Below are 20,025 nucleotides of genomic sequence, written 5' to 3'. Positions count from 1 at the left end.
AGTCTCAACTTTAAATTGTACTGCAGGGATGATAGTGTAAGTCATCGAAGTATCCAACAGATATTCCAAAGAATATTCCTAAAACAGCTAAGCTTATTACGAGTGGCAGGGAGTTCTTTCCTGGCTATTCTTGGGTATAATTTTAATTTCCTGGGGGCAGCATTTTTCACGGTGTTCTAGAAAGATGTTTTGTTCTTTGTTATTAACACTCTGCAAGAGCACTCTCTCTGTCTGCTTGTCCTGCTGTGTCAGTGCTCACATATGTATAATGGAATATCTACCTTGAGAGATTATGGGGATACAGCAAGCAGGGAAGAAATGGTTTGGCTATGGCATGCAGAAACTTCCAGCTGTGATCTGCACCCCTTTTCTCACTCACTGTTACTTACGGACAGAAGAAGCATTAGAGAAATCAAAAAAAAAAAAAAAAAAAAAAAAAAAAAGTATAACCTGAAAATTTTCTTACATTACAAAGCAGCTTTCAAAGAGAATCTCATCTTCCTAACAGCAAATGTGAAACGGTATAAGGAGACAGTGAGAGGTCATAAATACCTCTAAAATAATTGTCAATAAACATAGAGCAGTTCTGTAATTTTGGAAAAGGCTAATCACATGGTTCTAACAAAATGCTGGTAAAAGGATTAAGAGAGCTTCTGACAAAGGTCTTGAATTTGATCACAGCTGGGATGCTAGTGAAGCGATAACACCGCGTTGCAGAAGCTCTCAGCCACATTAGGAGAGAAGGTTGCAGACAGGCAAGGGGCATCAGAAGGCTCCTTACAATTTTGCTGACTTCACAGCTGCTGATGGAAACAGAATTAGAGGAACTAGTGTCTGTGCGGCCATTGCTGGCATCAGCCCCATCTTCATCCTGTGCTCTGACTGCTGCGCTTACAGATGACAGAGAAAAATACAGACAGCAAAGAAAATGATGTTAGATCACTTTCAATACAGAATCTTTCACAGATTTGCAACAACACCTAAGATTATCTTCCCATTTCAGTTTATCATGTTTGTCCTTCCTGTACTGGACAGAGGCTGCAGGAGGCACTCGGCAGCACTGGCACCCTTTCCTGCCCTGGGACAGAAATGCACACCACGCTGAACAGCCTCTTGCCAACCATTCCTTTCAATTCTTTCCTGCACTTTTTTGTTAGCTCTACGAATACTAAATACCAGATTAGAGTAGGATTGTTTTATTCCTTTGTGTTTTACCTTCATCATCTGGATCTGACAATCTGCATTAAGGCTGACTCACTGAATTAATTTTTTTTTTCTTTTTTTACAACCAAAAATTTACAGCTGGGACCAGGAAGTCTGAGATCCTTCAGCAGCCCCAGGTTAATGTCTCTGTGGATTTCCTCCCTTCTCCAGCACCTCTAATTCAAACTAACTTTGCCATCACCTAATACTAAACATACATACGATGTGTTACAGTAGGAAACCACGTTTACCTTGTTATTTTGTACAACAGCTACCATGCTGCAGCAGATAAAAATAAAGGAAGTGCCGCTTAAGATCTTTGCTTTGAGAACAGTGTTAGCTAAATAAGAGGAATTAGGAGTATACAGCAACTAATTTGGTAACTTGGCAGCTGGCTGATGGGTGGGTCAACCCTCCCCCACTCCAGCCTCTGCAATGCTTTAGATTTAAAAAATAATTTCTAAAAAGTCCTTCCTTTTTGCTGAAGGACAAGGAAACTCATTAGATGATCACTAGATTGGGGTCTATACAGCTCAAAGGATTTTTCCAACAGCCAAAAGAGAATAGTATCACTTTTAGTACAGGTATCACAAAACAGCCTTTACAATTTTTATAAGCTAAAAGGAAAATTAAGTAAACTGAAAATTTAGTTACTGAATGCAATATTGTGTGTTTGTAGAGGTATCTCTGGATGGAGAGGTTGATTGAGTAGAACACTTGACTACTTCAGATTATGACATTAGTCACTGTGAGATACACTCTCTGTTTTACTGGCTTGGACTTGGTTAAGAACATCCAGAATTGGAATGTTTGTTAAAATAACTTAAAGAGATGGAATGAATGAGACAAAGCAACAGAAAAGGAATAAGGACATAGGTGCTCTTTCTGACCTTGAAACTCTGATGTTGTTTTCATGCCGACAGGGGATTTAGCTCTTGGATTTATCTATAAGAAAGAGGACAAAAATCAAAACAAATGCAGGATATTTGCCACATACTGTAAAAAAGAGATTTTCACCCCCCTTTTCACTGTTGTGCTGCATATTTGTCCTCATTTAAACAACAGGACCTCAAACTTTGAAGATATTTAGGTATCTAAATGTCACTTCCATGAATGGGATTTATCTACCTAACTACTTTCAAAATCTGGCCTAAATGTATTGCAATTTCCAGAATCTGCTGAGGGAACAAAGTAAGAAAAAAAAAGCTAAGTGGGTGCCTTGGGACTGGTTTCAGGCAGCTGTTAATACAACAGGCATCCTTTTGGAGCATGAAATGTAAAAAATGCAGCTCTATTGCCATAAGTAATAATGACAGTAAAAGCTCAGAAAGGTTATGAAGGGCAGGGAGAATTCAAATGCAGATGAAAGGGAAGAGAAGCTCAAAACCCCAAATGTTAGACTGTATATTTTTTACAATTCATGAACATAGCATCAGATAATAGCAGTGTGAATGCAGCTAGTTGGTGAAATCATGGATCTAACTCATGCTACCCCTTACTTTTGAGTGAGAGGAAATTGCCATAATTTAATTCTAAATTAGACAGTTAATTTGACTCTAGATTGTGTCCATTTCTTTGTATTATTTCTACCTATTGATGTGAGCTTTTCCACCAATGCTTCAATTTCCACCTTTAGTTCCTTGTGTGCTAGACTTCCGGCATTATGTCATTTTTTTTCACTACTGTTAAGGAGGCAACGAATCAATTTATTGACAGCGCTCCAAGAATGTGAATGAACAGCAGAAGCAAGGAGAATATGGAGAAAAGGGACAGAAAATGGTCAATGAAACCTGATTAAATCTGCTCCTCAAGACACAAATCACCACAGGGTAAAAACTGACAGTATTATACAAATCTGTTCCTATCTTTATAGCACAGTGCTCCAGAGGCATAACCACAACATGTATCATCTCTTTGTTCTAACAGTCCCTGCACTGTACCATTCCAGACTGATATTAAAACATACCTGGATTCCCTTTAGGTTCACTCTTCTCTTGAGTCGAGCTTGATCAGGCAAGAAGAATTTGTTGTCTTCTGGAGACTCTTCAGAAGTGGAGGAGTCATCTGCTTCCTGACCATTGGCTTTTGGGCTAGAAGTCCCAAAGGTCTGGGAGATAATGGTAATGGGTAGATTCCTTGGCAAACTCTAAAGATCAGAGGGAAACACTACTGAGAAGAGTTTGGTACAATTGCTCATGACTTCCCTTTAGAGTAATCTGATAGAATTTTCTGTGACTTGAGTGCTTCAGCTCACATAGAATGTGGTCCAGTCCCAAAAAAGTAACTCAGATTGACATCTGTGGGGATTTTTGTCTACTGGAACAAATTCCTCAAAAAGAATTCACAATTTCTACCCCAGTGCAGAAATTCATTCTTTCTACAATTTTTCCCATCCATTTTAAATCAAGATGTGAAATTCCAGCCTTTGAGAAGCTATGTGTGTGATGTGGATAACTTGAACCCCATTGCACTGAAAAAATTGTCAGAGCGTTGGCATTTAGTAGAAGTAGATTTTTTAGTTAATTAATGGAGGAAATAAATGGAGTCCTCTCTTCCTTCCATATTATATTGTTTTACAAGTGAAGTCTTAAATAAATAACTCATGTTTGTCTTTCTCAACCCTACCTGGTCATGAAAATTATTGTCCTTAGAGAGCCGTCGGAGTTTGCACTCTAGGTTAACAATGCAAGCTTCTTTCCGAACCACTTCAATTCGGAGTTCATCATTTCTCTCCTCCAGCTCTCGAATCTGCTTCCTGTATTTATCTTTTTCAATCAGACAATGTGAATACTGTGTCTGAGCCTCATCACGTGAGCGGAATGCCTGCAGTGGAGAGAAGAAACCTGTTTTGTATCTGGGCACCAGATACTTTCTCCCGGTGGTTTTGTTTGTAAGGCATTTGGAATGGGGACTTCAGAAATTGTAACCATCCACCAATTAACACAGCAGTGAAGACCAGGACGTGCCACAGTAGTACCATTTAAAAATATGATGATGAGGGTGGTTCATCTCCAGTTCTCTCTGGGTTGGTGGCAAAATACTCCAGAGTGCAAATTGTATGGACACTAATATGAAGCCTGCAGTAGTTGTTAAGATCTTAAGAGGATGCTACTCTGTGGTAACAACCCAATATCATCCTGCATATAATTATTATAATGCAAATTCCAATGAGTAGAGTTTCTTGTAAATGTTTATGCTTTAATGGTATTTTTGGTCCAATTACCCACAGTCCCCCAAAGTGACACAGAAGAGATATAGGCTTTTGCTACTAATTTTCCCCACTTTAACTGTTAGATACCTGGTCTCGCTCCTTTTCCACCTCTTCTAGCTGTATCATCACAGTGTTCATACGGTGCTTGTACATCTCACAGTCTTTTCCTAGCGTTGAACACTTTAACTCCAAATCTTCTTTCTCTTCAAGATACTGGAAAATGGCAGACCATTAACTACTACTGCTCTAAAAGATCTTTTGGGTACTAGCCTGAAATATCCTGTTTCTTTCCATCCTTTCGTTTCTCACCTTATCTCTTAAGTCCTCCACATGACGAATCTCCTCTTGGAGATTAAAGATCTTGTTGACCAACTCATGACGATCTTCTAGTGCCTCCTTACGGTCATGTTCCAGAATATCCAAAATGGCTTTGTCCGAATCTGGTAAACTCCGCTTGTCAGCCTGATGAAAGACATTTTTATGAGACAGGCCAGGGAAAGAGAAAAGAATATTGTAGGGGAAAAAAGAAACAAAGATGGTAACAAACAAGAGGAATATAAAATGAACATGGTATTGCAATGGGAAAGCAGCAGAAGAGATGGACATTTGTTCATATTTTAAAATACTGTCAGAGAAGATGAATAAGGTCTGTCTTGCTGTCAGAATAGTCTGATGAAGGAACAGTTTTACTGTTTTATTGTACTGGCTATAATTTGATCCATTTTGGATGCAGTCACAATTCTTCACTCCAAGCCCTGCATTTAAAATTCTTCTCTATTAATCAGCTCTCACTGAACACAAAATTCACCCTTTGCCAAAGAGCAGGGCCTAAGAAAACATTCAGAGGAATTTTTAAAGCATGCATAGGCTTTAGAGGGCTATGCTTAGAGAATATTAAACATGCCCAAATTCGCTTGTACCACAGCTTCATTTTCTATGGTGTCCAGCAATATTTTTTCTTTCAGATTTAAAATTAACAAGATTACCAGAGCAGGTTCCAACAAATAAACTGTCATCCAAAATTAACAATGAATGCAAGATGAAAAAGGCACAAAATGCAAGCAAGTAACATGCATATTTATTTTTAAAATACCTAGACTAAGTTGGAGATTTCAGTGACATTTCGGTTACCTAATAAAGTAAATATTTCTAAAACAAACTGCCTTTTGTTCATTTATATTTTCACTTAGGAGAATTACAACCCTATTTTTAGACATTTAGTGATAATTCATCTATTACTTTAGGTGCTACATGTATAAGACCATTTCAATCAATATGAGAGAGTCTACATGGACCAGAACTCCCAGAACCTTCTACACCACATGCTTTTTCAACCTTTGAATTGGATTTGTATTAAAACTAAGAACTGTTAGGCACTGCTAAAGGCTACAGCCATGTTCTGAAATGTTTTCTATTGATAATTTTTAAAGTGTTATTTTAAAAGGCCACTAGTCTTGCCCAGCAAAGCGCTGATCACTTTCACATATATCCTAATACTTGGCTATGCTCTTCGAAGTGTAATGCAGTGCTAAATTAGCTGCGTATCAACCTTGTTCCCAATTTTGTTTCCCAAAAAAGGGCTGGTTAAGCTCCTTGTGCAAGTTACAGCAGTTCTTTATGGGGCATTCTGGAAATCAGTGACCACCCAAGTTCAGAAACCTTTATTATGCTTTGCTTCATCAGGACTTTTTGGCACAAGTGGGGCAATAGCATAGAACAAGGTACACAGGGACAGTGTCAAAAATTTCTAGGCTGGCTAATAGGCCCAGCTTTGTACTGACCTACTGGTAAAAAGGACCACGGCAGGATTAAAACATGGAGTTGAATGCTCATTAATTAAGCAGCTGCACTCTGCACCTTGAAAGAGCCAATTTCTCAACAGCTTGACTTATCAGACGACAATATTTTTTGTAGCAGAGACCATGCCAACTTCTCCTGTTCATAGTTTCTAGTTTCCCCACTGTGGACTCAACCCCCTGTGCCTTACTAAAACTGTGTGGGAGCTGTCACCACCAGCTGCTTCTCTGTCTACACTCCCAGCCTCCTCCAGATATTTAGATACTGTGAAGCAGGCTGTGAGAAATGGAGTATGTGAGACAGTATGGGAGGTGAGTGTGGGGATGCCTGGAGGCAAGGAGCAGTCAAAGGCTGCTGATTCCATCATCTGGGTAAGCAGGGAGGGTAAGTTGAAGTGTGTAGCTTTCTTCAGTGTAGTACTCTGCATTTATACCTGAATGATGGACTGTAACTCCTGGATTTTAGTCTTCATCATCTCATTTTCCCGCTCCAGCTCCAGCACCTGTTCCTTTTTGGGTCGGTTTTCAATATCGTTTTTCAGTTTCAGTGACTGGTTCCTCTCCAGTTTACATTCTTCTTCCACCTTGTTCAAGCGATGTTTCAGCTGGTCAATCTAGAACAGCCAGGGAGCAGTGAAAAGGAGAAATAAGAAAGGAAAGAAATCATTTCTAGCTCTGGCAGTGACTGTTTTGGAAACACTCTCACTTTCAGGTGAAAACATACTGTCATAGGTGGAAAAAATAACTTAAACTGCGAATGCTAACAAGCAGCAGATAATTGTGTATATATGTGTGTGTGGTGAAAGTCCAGTATTGAACTTTTGAACTCTCAAGCAGAAGCCTGCTACTTGCTCGCTGTAACTGGTATGGACTGGTTGCAAATTTTGATAAATTTGGGACTAAAAAAGCATCACATCCTTGATCCTATAATAAATAGAGATTCAAGACAGAACTACTGCTTAGGAGGGTGACCACACATTGTGCTTCTGCACATAAACTATTTGGATTGGGAATAAAGGGGGGCTTGGGATTCTGGATAGAATAGAGGGGTTCCCAAAAAGTAACTTGAGAAGGAATGGAGTGTGGAAAGAAGAAGGTGATGATCTTGGCTGGAGGAAAAACCTGGAAGTGGTGGAGTATCCTGGAGATCAGAGATGCATGGATATGAATGCCAGGGAAAACCTGGAAACCCAGCATCCTTGGCCAGTAACACCTGCGACTGGTGACTGCAAGCAGCAGAAACTGACACAAATTTCTGCCTGAGCTTCCTGCACCAGCAGCGATCTCCATGCAGAGTAGGAGCACTGAGCCTGATAAAAGGCAGCACCAAGGGAGGGGAACAAATGACTGTGTGAAAAAGCAAAGTGGCATAAAATGTCTAATCTCTTTGGTTCTAAAATAAACCTCAGTATCCATATCCACTGTGGGTAGTTGTTTACTCTGTCTCACCTGTGACACACACACAAGAATAAATTTTAGTGCACTTGAAATAATTCTGTTTTCTAAATGGCCCCAAGATATTTCAATATTCTATGTGAGACTTTTTCAGTAAAACACTGTAATGCAAACCTGGATAACTGCCTTAATACATTATTGAGCGAAAAGCTAAAATTATTATTCTAGCAAACAATTATGTTTTTAAAATTTTGCTTTTATGTATGTTATTTTCTCCTAATCCATTATAAGTATGTAAATTACCTGCCATTAATACACATCACTGCAGTAGGCATTTCTGTACAGTGGTGCCCCTAATCATCTGGACAAGCAAAGCGAATGAGAGCTCTACATCTCTCTACTGTCAGGGAAGGTCTCTTTTTGCCACATGCCACTGGCATCCTCCATTACTATTCCTGATTAAAGGTACCCAGAGCATTTCTCTCACCTCTAGCTGGAGGTCTCGGCTTCTTATCACAGCCATGCTCTTCTCGTCACTCAGCTGGGCATATCTCATGGCCAGATTGTAGTTCTCATCCTTCACCTTGACCAGCTCATCATTGTAGTTGTTCCTTTCCTCCTTCATCTTATTGTATCTCTCCTGAAAGGTCAGCAGCTCTATCTTGTTCAGCTTTAGTTGTTTTCTCTCATCCTCCAACTGGCGAGATTTTGCCAAGAGTTCATAGCGCTGCACATCTTTTGCCTTTACTTGCTGCTGAAGCTTAATGATCTCATTCATTAGGAAATGGGTAAGGCCTTCATGTCCCTCCTCCACTGAAATGTGTGAACAGTTTATCAACTTCTTTTAAAGTAACTTAAGTAGGGTCAGCAAAACTGAATAAGAAATAAGTATCCCAAATTATATACAGAGATGTAGCCTATGTACAAATACATACACATTTATATATCTAACTGGGAACAGTACAAGTATTACACAGCGTACTATTACCAGAATCACAATATACATGCATACAGCTTTGCTTAGATAGAATATGAAGCCTTAAAATTTGTCTTGTTGCAGCTGAGCTGACATGCCTATGGAAATAGCACAAACATTGTAAAATGGATCTGTACAAATACAATTAATCTGAATCCTTCAGATTTTCTGCATGTGTCACTCATCCACGTAAATTAAGTCTGCTGTTCCAGTGCTTCTTCTCTTGAGACCTCTTGTAATGGCTGTCACTTCATTGGAAGCTCTACAGCCCCATTCATACAACTGGGATCTTCCTTTTCTTTGTACCTCAGCTGTTGCTCGTTCCTTGTGCATTGAAAAGGACTGAAAAACTGCACAATGCTACTAAAACACTAGCTTTTATTCGCACTTCTTGCCTAAAAGATCAAACCCAGTCTTCAAGATAGTCCTCATTTCAATAGGCTTTGGGACTGATTTTACTCACCAACAATAGTGGAAAATCTCCTTGTGGGTTCCTTCCCTGTCACCAGTTTGTAGAGCTCAGGGTAGTAAAACTCCAGACTCTCCAAGAAAACCACATAGCCCCTTTGGCCCTTGGTGTGAAGAATGTCCAGTAGCCGCCCTGAGAACAACCCACAGGGAACAGACTGAGAGGTGACTTAACAGCACTATGAGTAGCATAAGCAAGCGGCGTATCCCTGAAGTCAAATCTCTTTAAGGTTTGTCTCTGACACAGCAATGCACTGTGGAAAATCTGGCTGATTAATTGAGTTCAGCTGAACTCATGAAGTAATGCCACACATTCTTTATGTTTGCGCTGATCGTTTTTCTGAAGGTGTGCAAGCAAATTTGTCGCTGGAACAGGAATTTCAAAAGATGCCTTATTCAGTGCAGCTTTTACCAGGCAGTACTGAAATGCTAGGATGGTAGACCCTTCGGTGACAAATCACGAAGCACCACAAGACAGCTGAAAATCTACCCTTGGAATGACAAGGGCTGCTGCTTGTGTTAAATGAAATATTTGCCAAGGCTGTGATGGGAACATGTACCCCACAAGCTCTGGTCTGCACAACACTGGCAAGAGTCATTGTTATCAAAATAACAGCAGCAGATTCCCCCTCTTCACATTAAACCTCCCATAAATGGGATATATGGTTTCCATTTGACAATCTGTAACTTGCTACGGGCTCCCTCTAGACTTAGCAAAGTAATACCATTCAAACAGGGATACAGATGTAGCCATTCATAAAATAATTACCTGCTCGGTTAATTTTGGAGGGCAGCATAAGCGAGTTAAGCACCTCATCTTCATCTTGCTCATCGATTACTTTACACTGCCGCAGGTAGGGGGTCAGTTTGGCAGGATTGATGTACCGGCTCAGCATGTGTCGGTTGCATTCCACGTTCTCCCACAAAGCTTCCTCCTCATCTTTCAGTGTCTCCAGGCAGTCATCCATCTCCAGCTCTCCTCCTTAACAAGGGAAACAATTGGCAAATGAACATCAAACAGGACAGTTTCTATCCTGTTTTTGTTTTGGTTTGTTTTGGTTTTGTGCTTCCATGTCATGTAGAATGAGCTTAAAATCACTTCTGACTAATGCTGAGTCTGCCCTATATTGAAACTGTTTGAACTGAAGTGCAGCCTGTCCACAGCTCATCTGGAAAGTGACAGTTCAGACAAGAGCTATCTTGAGTCTATGAACTATTGTGTATTGCTCTCTGGTGATGAATCTGTAGCTCAGCTAACTCCATGAAGGTCTCCAGAAGTCAGAGAATCCCTCTTCATAATAGAAGCAATAGTAAAGGACGTGGTGCGATGCAAGAAAGGGTATGAACATACAAAGCTCAGAACAAAGACAAATACTCACTGCAGGAAGCTACGGCTTTCATTCTCATCTCCCCTGCTCCTCTCAGCTGTACTGATTTGAACATGCAACTTCCCTGCATATCTGTGACAAGCCAAATGATGAAAATAACTATACCTAAAGAAGAGTTAACTCATAGGCAAGTAGTTATGCATGCCTGCCTCCTGGAGCTGTGTGTGTACTGATGGACATGTGGGCACGAATGCCAGTACCCGTGAGTTCAGACCTTGCCTCTCTCTGCATGAGTGGATAGGTATGAGCATTGTATCACTGAAGCCTGAAAACGTTCTTGGCTCATGCAAAAGCTATCACATGATCTTTGAGTGCTTGCTAAGCAATTTCCTGCCAACTCCTAATTTGTAACCATCTCATTAGAGAAGGTTACAAGGCGGGCAACAAGGTGAAAAAAAACTTGTAGTAAAGCTAAGTTAATAGTAAGGAAACTGTAAAAATCTTTCCCTCTGAAATTTGTGATAAATGTCAGATCTCAAAAAAGTCTCATTTTTACATTCTTGCTTTTTCAAGATCTTGCAATCCAGGTGGCACATGGAAGTTAAGCTTCTGTTTCAAAAGTTATTTTAGCCTATCAGAGACCATGGTATAAGAAGAATGTGCAGTTCTTAGGTCATAAGAGTTGAGATCAGTGCTTTATGAGGCTTTGGTGGTAATCAGTAACTAAAGCAAGGTGTTTTTCTTGGACCAGAAAAGCTCTCTGCATTGTGTTATAATTTCCTCAGCTTCCAACTTTAGGAACTGCAAAGCATGATACATTACACTGAACGTCACTGGGCAGAACCAGCTATTATTCTGTATAGCCAGAGGCGATTAACTCCTCATTTTGGAAACTAAAAATGCAAGTGCTAATCTTCTAGATAATGTGTTTGTCAGTGTTCTATCATAATAAAATGCAAAATAGTCCTACAAGAACGCATGTTCCTTGCCTTGTGCTTTCAAATGTCTTCCCAAATTGTCCAGAATTCTAGGCTGGGGTTCAATGTCTCTATGAGAAAAAATTGAATGAGTTCCTCATATCATGGACAGGTTATGGGAGAAGTGCCAGAAGCTTTGCTGTTCTCTCTTGTACTCCAGTAGCTCTTGCAGAATTTTTTTCTTTGTAATTTCATATCCCAGGAACCATTTTTTAGCATTAGCTCTGCTGATTGCATGTACATTTTACTACTCCACTGGCTGCTATTAAATGGGCCAGAAGAGACAGCCATCCTCAGAGGGCAGGGAAGACCACATTTGCTTGGTGGGATCTAGGATCATGGGGCCATGGCTGTCATTAGGAGAAAGTCTCTCTGAGACTATGAACTGCTTACAGGATGGAATAAATTTTTACTGTGTTCCAGCATTTGCATGTGGTAAAATTGACACTGGAGCAATTAACAGTATAAAGGTAAAACAACAGATAAAGCTATATAAAGTAGGTAGCAGTGGGAGGAATTCTGATGGTGAAACATAGCTTCATCTGAAATATTCATACATTCTCATGAACCTTACTGTCCACCAGTTGTTCTGGAAAAAAATGTATATTTAATTTCAAAGGTGAATTTAACAAACATTGTATAAAAAAAAAAAAAAAAAAAAAAAAGCTGAATTATGTGGAGAAGGCAATAAAGCAGAAGGTCACAGTATTTTAGTCATCTAGCCACAGCTACTGCATCTAAAAAAAAGGTATGTTGCAGGCCCTTTGCTTTTTCAAAGCATTCCAGTAAGCTCACAGATGGACCTCAGAAGCACTTGCCTGAATTTTATAAAATGCAAAATATCTTGCAGTCTGCTGCACTGAACCAGAACTTATTACACTCTCTGTCAGCACTTCCCTTAGGACATTAGTAAGGGATTTCTTCATTAAATGATTCAAAGAAAAGTTCACTCATCAGCATAATTCTCAACATGAATACATTTTTTACATTACATTAAAAATACCTTTAACAAATAGTCCTTCATGTACGGGCATAACATATCTATACTGTTATTTTGAGGATATAACATTTAATGGGAAAGTAATAAATATATTGTACGAGTGGTTAAGAATTTTAAAAGCGCATTTCTGGTAGCAGACTTATTAAGCACAGCCTATTGTCAGGATCAAGCCCTTAGAAACAATGTTCAGTGGAGTAGTCTGTCATTGCCATGTAGCAATGTGAGAATCATCCTTTTGCTTTCTTCTTCACATTTTCAAGATGGAAATACCCTACCAGAAGCACAGCTAAGCTCTCTCCTAGTTCTCCGTGCTGTTACTCACCCCCCTTTGAGGGATTACTACTGCATAATGGGTAGCACTCTTCTCCTTCCCAGAGCTTGGGTATTGCCTGTTGTGTTTCCTTGGCTAGACTGGTCTATGAGTATATAATCTTCACGTAACTCCACTGTGTTTTGCAGCTTTTCCAGAGACAATGGAAACCAATAGCTGATACTAATAGAGCAGCCTTCATAGTAACCACTTAATATTTAGATTTAGCACATAACATAATATTGAATAAGAAATAAAACACTTATGATTAGATGAAATTTTATTATGCTGGTACAAAACCAGATGTGACAACTGAAACTCAGAGGGAAGCTAATAAAGGTATTGCATTAGTGGCTTTAATTGTAAAAGGAGATTTTCAGCAGCACATGTATATTGCAGTCTTTTAAAGGATCTTATTCCCTGCTTCCTTCCTGTAATGACATTGCACAGAAGTTGTTTTTACTTATCAAATTAAAAATGACAGACTTAAAAAGTTTTCAACTGTGTAATCATTTCATCTGACCTTCATTATCACTATCTAGTTAGTTTCTGACTCCAGCACCTCTCCAGTTGTAACCTGACACATTCAGAAGTTGTGATATGTCAGAAATACTACAATGTCCATTACAAATCACAGGTGTGAAATCACAGACTTGGACTGACTTCAACAAACAGTAGCCAAAAAGAAATAAGAATTGCCACAGCAGTTAAAAAATTGCTCTCCTGCTGCTCCTTTCAGTAGTTAGTATACAACGTAGCTTTTAACCGCAGGAGATCTTAATCCAGTAATAATCTCAGCTAGTCCCATCTATTTCAAAGGTCTCTATAGATGCAGACAAATAAAAGAGAGAATCCCTTTTTTACACTGAAAGAAACGCTCTACTCCCCTCATCTCCTTTGCTCTCTCGGGGAATATTCTTCTCTTGGCTGTTACACACAAATGAATCTTTCTATGTGTTTGCTATTTTTTTGTTATATTTTTCAACTGAACAAATCACCTTGCAGTTAAAGCTGTTCTCTGTTCTCACCCAGACTCCATGCTTTCATACGTCAGTGACACTCTCCACTGATCAAGGGAATAAAGCCTCTAGGCTTCAGAACCAGGGGTTCTATAAAGTGCTCTTCATCAAGGCACATCCTGAGGCTTCATTTTTGGGATTTAATTTCATGATGGTGCAAAAATTAACCCTTCAGCTCCTTAATTATTTGCATGCCCTTGCTGTGAATTCTTGACAGCCTGTCGATACTGAGAAATCACCATGTAGCAGACTGCAAATGAGGGCTTCAGCTAGCATTGCTGATTTCTTGATATGCCCTTCATGAAATACACACACACAAAAAGGGTATTGTACTCATGGTTAGGAGCAGGAGGAAGTTTGTTTTGGAAGGGTGAACTGTTCTTATGCTTGGGACTTCTGCATTTGTCACAGATGTTCACAGACTAACAGTATTTAAAAAGAAACCACCGTGCAAAACGTGCAAATTAAAAGTTAATATGAACATAAGTTTGTTCGTGTTAAATACTAAATATGTGCATATAAAAAAGAAAAGGATCACATATGAATTAGCACACTAAAGCAAAATACAATGATGCAAAAAGCTTTTAAAAACTATGTATATTATCCCCAACATTTTGAGGCTATTTGTATTACAGCTTTTTCTGTGCATATCTCTAGACTTCATGGGGTGATGCCCTTTCTCCCTCAAGTTTGTGTAGCAACTCATATGATATAAGCATAACAACAAGGAAATTTTCTCAAAAGCTGCTTGTATGGATAGATGTTGATTTGTATATCAGAGAACCACAAAACCACAAAGGGATTTAGTGCTATTTTTAATTTTAGAGGAAAGCCACAGCTTAAAGTGTGATAGGGAAATTATATTCCTTTGCTTAGGGAGACAGGAGAGCTCTATTTACATCCTGGTTTTCTCAAATGCTCACTACCAGCAGTTTCCAATTATGCTAGCTGCAGTGCTGAATGTTCTACAGTACTGCAAACCATTTCTGAAAAGCTTAAACATTGATTAAAACAACAATTTGTTTACTTACACTTTCAAGTTGCTTTCCATACAGGTGCCTAAATCTGGACTGCAAATGAGAGGAGACAAAGCCTTAACCCGCCTTTGAGAACCAGCACTTTATATTCTTTCTACCTCAGTGTCCACACCTGAAACTGAGGCTGGTAGCAAGTATTTCTGTGACAAGGTAGGACTCATTCAGTAGTGACTGCAAAGCACTTGGAACCACTAAGATGGGAAGGCCATAGAAAAACGTTTATTATTAGCACAGTTTTATTACTTCAGGTTTTCTAAGCCTTAGAATACTTTCTGAAGCAAACAACACTTGAAAAATAGGGCTGTATTTCTGTTTCAGGTCACTGTGGCTGGACATGGAAAGAACCACTTTGTATATAGCAGAACTTCCTCTTTATATGAAAGATTCAGACAGCCCACAGACCACCATGAACCCAATAAAACATAAAAGAGAAATATAGACTAAGTATACCAAAGTAGAATTCCAAAGTAGAAGAAGAGCAGGAAGCTTTAAACACAAAGTAGGATTATTTTAGCACAAATATTTTCTGTCCATTGAGTCAATCTTCCTGTACATACAATGTATAAAAAAAAAACAAAACCAAACCATTACTAGACATGCAAAGCTTCAGCAAGGTAAACCTGGATCTTCAGTGAAGCCAGATGATAGCCACAGTCATAAATATTACTTCCATTTTCTAAATAGGAGAGAGACAGAGATAACCCAAACAACCTGCCTAACTTGTTCAAGAGGCATATTCATATTGCATTTACAAACATAAGAGGGAAAGAAATTTCCCCTCATTTTCATAAGTATTATATCAAAAACAACCAAATGAGAGAAAAAGAAATGAAGAATTTTATCATGTTGCTCCTTCAGTATCTCTGCTCTATGAAAAAATGAAAGCAATAGAATAAATCAGAGATTTGTCTCTAATCACTATTCCTCCCCTAACACAAGAGGGCCAGAAGAATTAATGCTATAGGAATTCTCTTTAATTACCTCTTTCTTTGCCTTTAGTTACTCTACTAAGAATAGACCCACATAAAACTATCTCAGTGAAAAAGAAATGTGCACAGATAAAGCAAGGATCAATTATTAGTATTGTTAATACAGCAGAACCAATGGTTTGTTTATTATCACCTAAACCAGAAAACGTTGTATACAACACACATACTAGTTTTTTCAGAACTGCAGGATAATATAGCTTAATACTCTAATAGTCCTTGCACTGAATTCCACACTTACTACATGTAGCTTTAGCCTGCTTTTGAAATTGCACACAAAAGGCTATAAAGTACCTATCACTTCCTGAAGGAAAAAAACTGTTTGCATACTAAGAATGTTGTTTTGCCCAATGAAATATTGTTGTGAGTCCTTAATCACTCCAGCAGTATTTATTAGGATCCTGTAATCATTGGGGCTTCATAAAAAGCACAGATCTATGCTTTACCACCTTGCTCTCTGGCTGGTGAGAATATCTAAAGCCTATGTCCTCCTCAGGTCTGCCAGCTTAGAACTTCACAGCTCTTATCATGTTATCACACAGGAAGGAAATGACTAATTTTGTCTCAATAGCAAACCAACAGCAAGTTGTGCTACCCTGAACATGCACGATCCAATCAGATTTGGTTGTAGAACATATATTACCAATAATAAACATAGAAAACGGAAAAATCCTCCTCTACAAATAGCTTAAAGAAAAGTAGCAATGATGTTTTGACGACACTGTCATTTTTCTGTGTCACTATTTTCTACATACCATGAAAGATGTTACGTGCTAATTCTAGCACCCTCAGCAGCATACCTGCTAAGCACCACAGATAGAGGAATGAATTTATAAAAAGAGACAGAGGGTGGAGTCATCTCACCAACCTGGACAAGGCATCCAGTTTAACTTAGAAATCTAGTTTCTCTCTAATGAATGGAAAAGAAATCCGTCTATTTAGAACTTCATCTCATAGACTTCTACCTTAGAACTTTGGTCCTATCTGCATCTAATTGTTGATTAGATTTCCTTTGGGGTCAACAGAGTGATTTGCCTCTTTCAATGTCATTGTCTACGCTGGTCTTGGTATTGGTCTACTATGATCTTCCATATTTTTAAATAATCTGATGCTCAGATTTCAGAAACTATTAACACTAGCATTATTAAGTGGTAATATTTGTGAAAGTAAATGAGAATTGAGAGAGATGAGCAATGAGAAATGGTGAAAAAAATCTGAGAAGAAAGAAAGACAAGATTTAGGGATGAAAAATAGTGAGGACATGGGAAAACGAGACAAAAAGGGAACAGGAAAAAAGAAAAAGAAAGATAAAAAGGAAATCAACAGAATGAAAGTGAGGAGCAGAAGTGAGATAGAGATGAGAACAGGAAAAGCCTTTTTAAAGGCCAAAGGAAAGAATGCGGGGTGTAAAGCAAATGAAGGGACAAATAAGGAAGATCCTGCCACAAACCCTGATACATCAGAAATTGATGCTAGTTCTGAGCATGCAAATCAAGATAATGGCACAATAATTTAAATAAATAATTTACCACAGGGATTTAGTGCATCTATTTAAAAGGATTTGAAAAGTAACAGTGGAGAGCTGAAAGCCTGACATTTAATAAATGCTTTAATCTACACATTCTCCATGCTGTTATGCATGATGATGAGGACAACAGAAATCACTGTGCTAATGTAGTACAAATATGTTTATATGTCTGGCCTTTCTTTCTTGAGTGCAGCATTAACTACTGACATGAGCATTTCCTCTCAACTAATGTGTGCTAAAAGCAAAGATCTCAAGAAGAAGCTGTCATCCTCAGGCTGCCAAGGGCTCATGAGAATGCTGGTCTAAGAAATGCTTCAGGATTAGTTATTAGGTCTCAGGTTAATTTTTTCTTTGAGATTAACTCACTCTGTTTTACAATTGATAATGAGATTTTCACTAGCTTAGGAGGAGGAGACACAACGTGGGGCAGGGAGGTAGTAGAGTGTAATTAGGAGAGCTCCCGCCATCAGATCTGGAGTCTTGAATTCAAAACTCAAGTTAGCCCAACATGCAAATGGGGTTGATGATTGCAGATAAGGTCCCAGCAAATGTGTGCTCCCTGTACAACAAACAGTACATTCCTTGGTTCAGAGAGTGGGTGTTCCTAGGTAATTTGCATGCACTGAACTACATAACAATCTGGTTAGGACAATGATTCATATCATTGATACATATATCTGAAACTCACACAACTCTATCACAGATAGCCTAGTTCTCATCAGTGTTATTAACACTTCACTTCTATTAATATAATGAGTCACACAAAACAGGAAAATAGAAGTGTTGCTGTGCCACCCAAAACCGCTACTCATTCTGTTTATTAAAAGATTGCACTTTCTACAAGCAGCTACATTACACAAGTTAAAACAATAACAAAAAACATTCAGAGAAGGACATTTTCCATGCAGTCAGATGATGATTCCATGTAGGTGGTACTCTCATCCCTAACCAGTCAAATGCTAATGCACAGCGGATCAGATGGGAGGACTGCACTCTAGTTTATCAGTCTCCAAATTCAGCAACAACTGCCAGTAAATGTGTAGGCCATTCTTACAACAGAAAAGGTTACGCTCCTGTCTTGAACACTGTCAGATAATCTCACCATAATTCACCATGGCCCAAGAAAGCTTGCAAAAAATACTTCATTCAGCAGGCTTTAAACACTGTTCTGAATGAACAGAAAAATACAACAGAATCCTACACTGGGAGTCCCACTGTTAAGTTGGTCTAGGCAAAATAAACAAAATTCAAAGAATGGACAAATAAAAAACTGTCATAAGCCTTTATAAGGATGGACCTTAACAAACACTACTACTCCAAACACATGAAAAATAACCCCTGTGCCAACTGCATACTGCATTATGACAGCAGCGCACATTTTGACTTACACACAGGATGAGAGTATGAATCACTTAACTATCTCAATGCACTATGCAAAGGTATAATAGGTCTGTACCTAGCTCTGTGAAGACATGCAATCTTGTTTAGCTCTTAATTGCTTAATATCTATTCTTTTTGATCAAACACTGTCTGGTCTCCTTGAGGTGATGATGGCAATCATTCACATGCATTTTGTTCATTTTATGTAAACGAAGAACTTGATGTAGATAGAACACGGGCATATATAATTTAAGCCACTTTGTAACCTCTTTAACTATTACTTTAAAACACTTGCAATTTTTAAAGAACAGAGAACTCTCTCGCACATGCTAGTTTGCTGCTTGAGGAACACCATGCCCTACATAACAAGTACCTGTAGTTTTTGCACCTCAAAGCCCCCTGGAAAAAGCAAGCTTCCCTTCTAGTCACAGACTGCCACTGAAATACTTCTTGATGTTCTGTCACTTGCCATTGACCAAATCCTCTGTCCTATTAAGCATGCCTAAAGAACTTCTCAGCCAGCCCAGCACAAGACACACAAAGGAAAATTGGATGTCATTTGACAAGAAAGTATACAAAAGATACGAACAGCCCGGCCTAAGAACAGAACCTCACCAGGAATCAGAAGGAGCTCACTATTTTATAGCTGGAAATCAAAATTCCCCTTTCACGTGGAAATGGTTGTACTTCCTTTATGATCATATTTTTCCCAGTTCTGCTTCCTGGTCACCTCCTTTTCTTGCTCTGTGTCCTCTCCTTTCTTGTACTGGTGTAGCAGGACCGTGTCACGTAGCTCCGGAAACATACGCCCACCATCCTCTTTCTCAAACTCACTGTCTATATATAGCAGATAGAAAGGTGCTGGGGGCTGCCTGACTTCCCTTTTCTTCTGAACAGAGGTTGTGGGTGACTTTCAAATTTGTCAACATTGTAGAGGAAAGTCTTAGAGGAAGTGTTCTCAGAGCCACAGAGAGCTGTGAGCCCAGGATGGAGCAGGAGAGGCACTACCTCGTACAGACCCTTGTTTCCTGAAGATACTACAGCTGGGGGCAGCTAACAGCTCTGCATCATCAACAAAGCCTCACTGCAAGGCGTGCAGTTAAAAGCAGGAAAGCGACCTCTGGAAAATAGAGACAGTCCACTTTGCCTCCTGCAGGAGGGCTCCTTTAAGTCACATCTATAGCAATTTTGAGCAAAAATAATCTGATTCCGTGCTTAATAGGATTGTACTTTATTTCTGTAAGTGGTAACCTCTCTGCGACCTTGTCTTGCTGTCTTGGGGAACAGAATACCAAATACTTAGCAATTCTGTAGTATTTTCTACTTCCAAAGCATTGCAAGGAGAAATTAAGTATCTTCTGTTGCTTTATCCAAAACTGAGACCATTGCTCTAACGATATAGAATAAAACG

At 39.0% G+C, this 20,025-nt stretch overlaps 1 protein-coding gene across 4 annotated transcripts in view; it reads right to left on the bottom strand.

Moving 5' to 3' along the window:
* Positions 1-20,025, bottom strand: part of CARD11 (caspase recruitment domain family member 11) — a 105,098-nt gene that overhangs the window by 12,902 nt on the left and 72,171 nt on the right. For 3 of the 4 annotated variants that reach the window (XM_084536283.1, XM_084536282.1, XM_084536280.1), the window contains exons 2-11: positions 9,819-10,031; positions 9,045-9,182; positions 8,093-8,418; positions 6,645-6,824; positions 4,724-4,876; positions 4,502-4,627; positions 3,829-4,026; positions 3,170-3,349; positions 2,094-2,148; positions 782-885 (exon numbers count right to left, since the gene is read on the bottom strand). In XM_084536283.1, the coding sequence (XP_084392409.1) occupies positions 782-885; positions 2,094-2,148; positions 3,170-3,349; positions 3,829-4,026; positions 4,502-4,627; positions 4,724-4,876; positions 6,645-6,824; positions 8,093-8,418; positions 9,045-9,182; positions 9,819-10,017 (1,659 nt within the window). In that variant the 5' untranslated portion in view covers positions 10,018-10,031. Of the gene's footprint in view, positions 1-781; positions 886-2,093; positions 2,149-3,169; positions 3,350-3,828; positions 4,027-4,501; positions 4,628-4,723; positions 4,877-6,644; positions 6,825-8,092; positions 8,419-9,044; positions 9,183-9,818; positions 10,032-19,229; positions 19,351-20,025 lie in introns of those variants that run through there. The other variant, XM_084536281.1, reaches the window with a different exon arrangement.

The sequence above is a fragment of the Aythya ferina genome (genome assembly GCF_964211825.1).
Source record: "Aythya ferina genome assembly, chromosome: 15".
NCBI lineage: Eukaryota > Metazoa > Chordata > Aves > Anseriformes > Anatidae > Aythya > Aythya ferina.
This window is presented reverse-complemented; position numbering and strand designations above follow the sequence as displayed.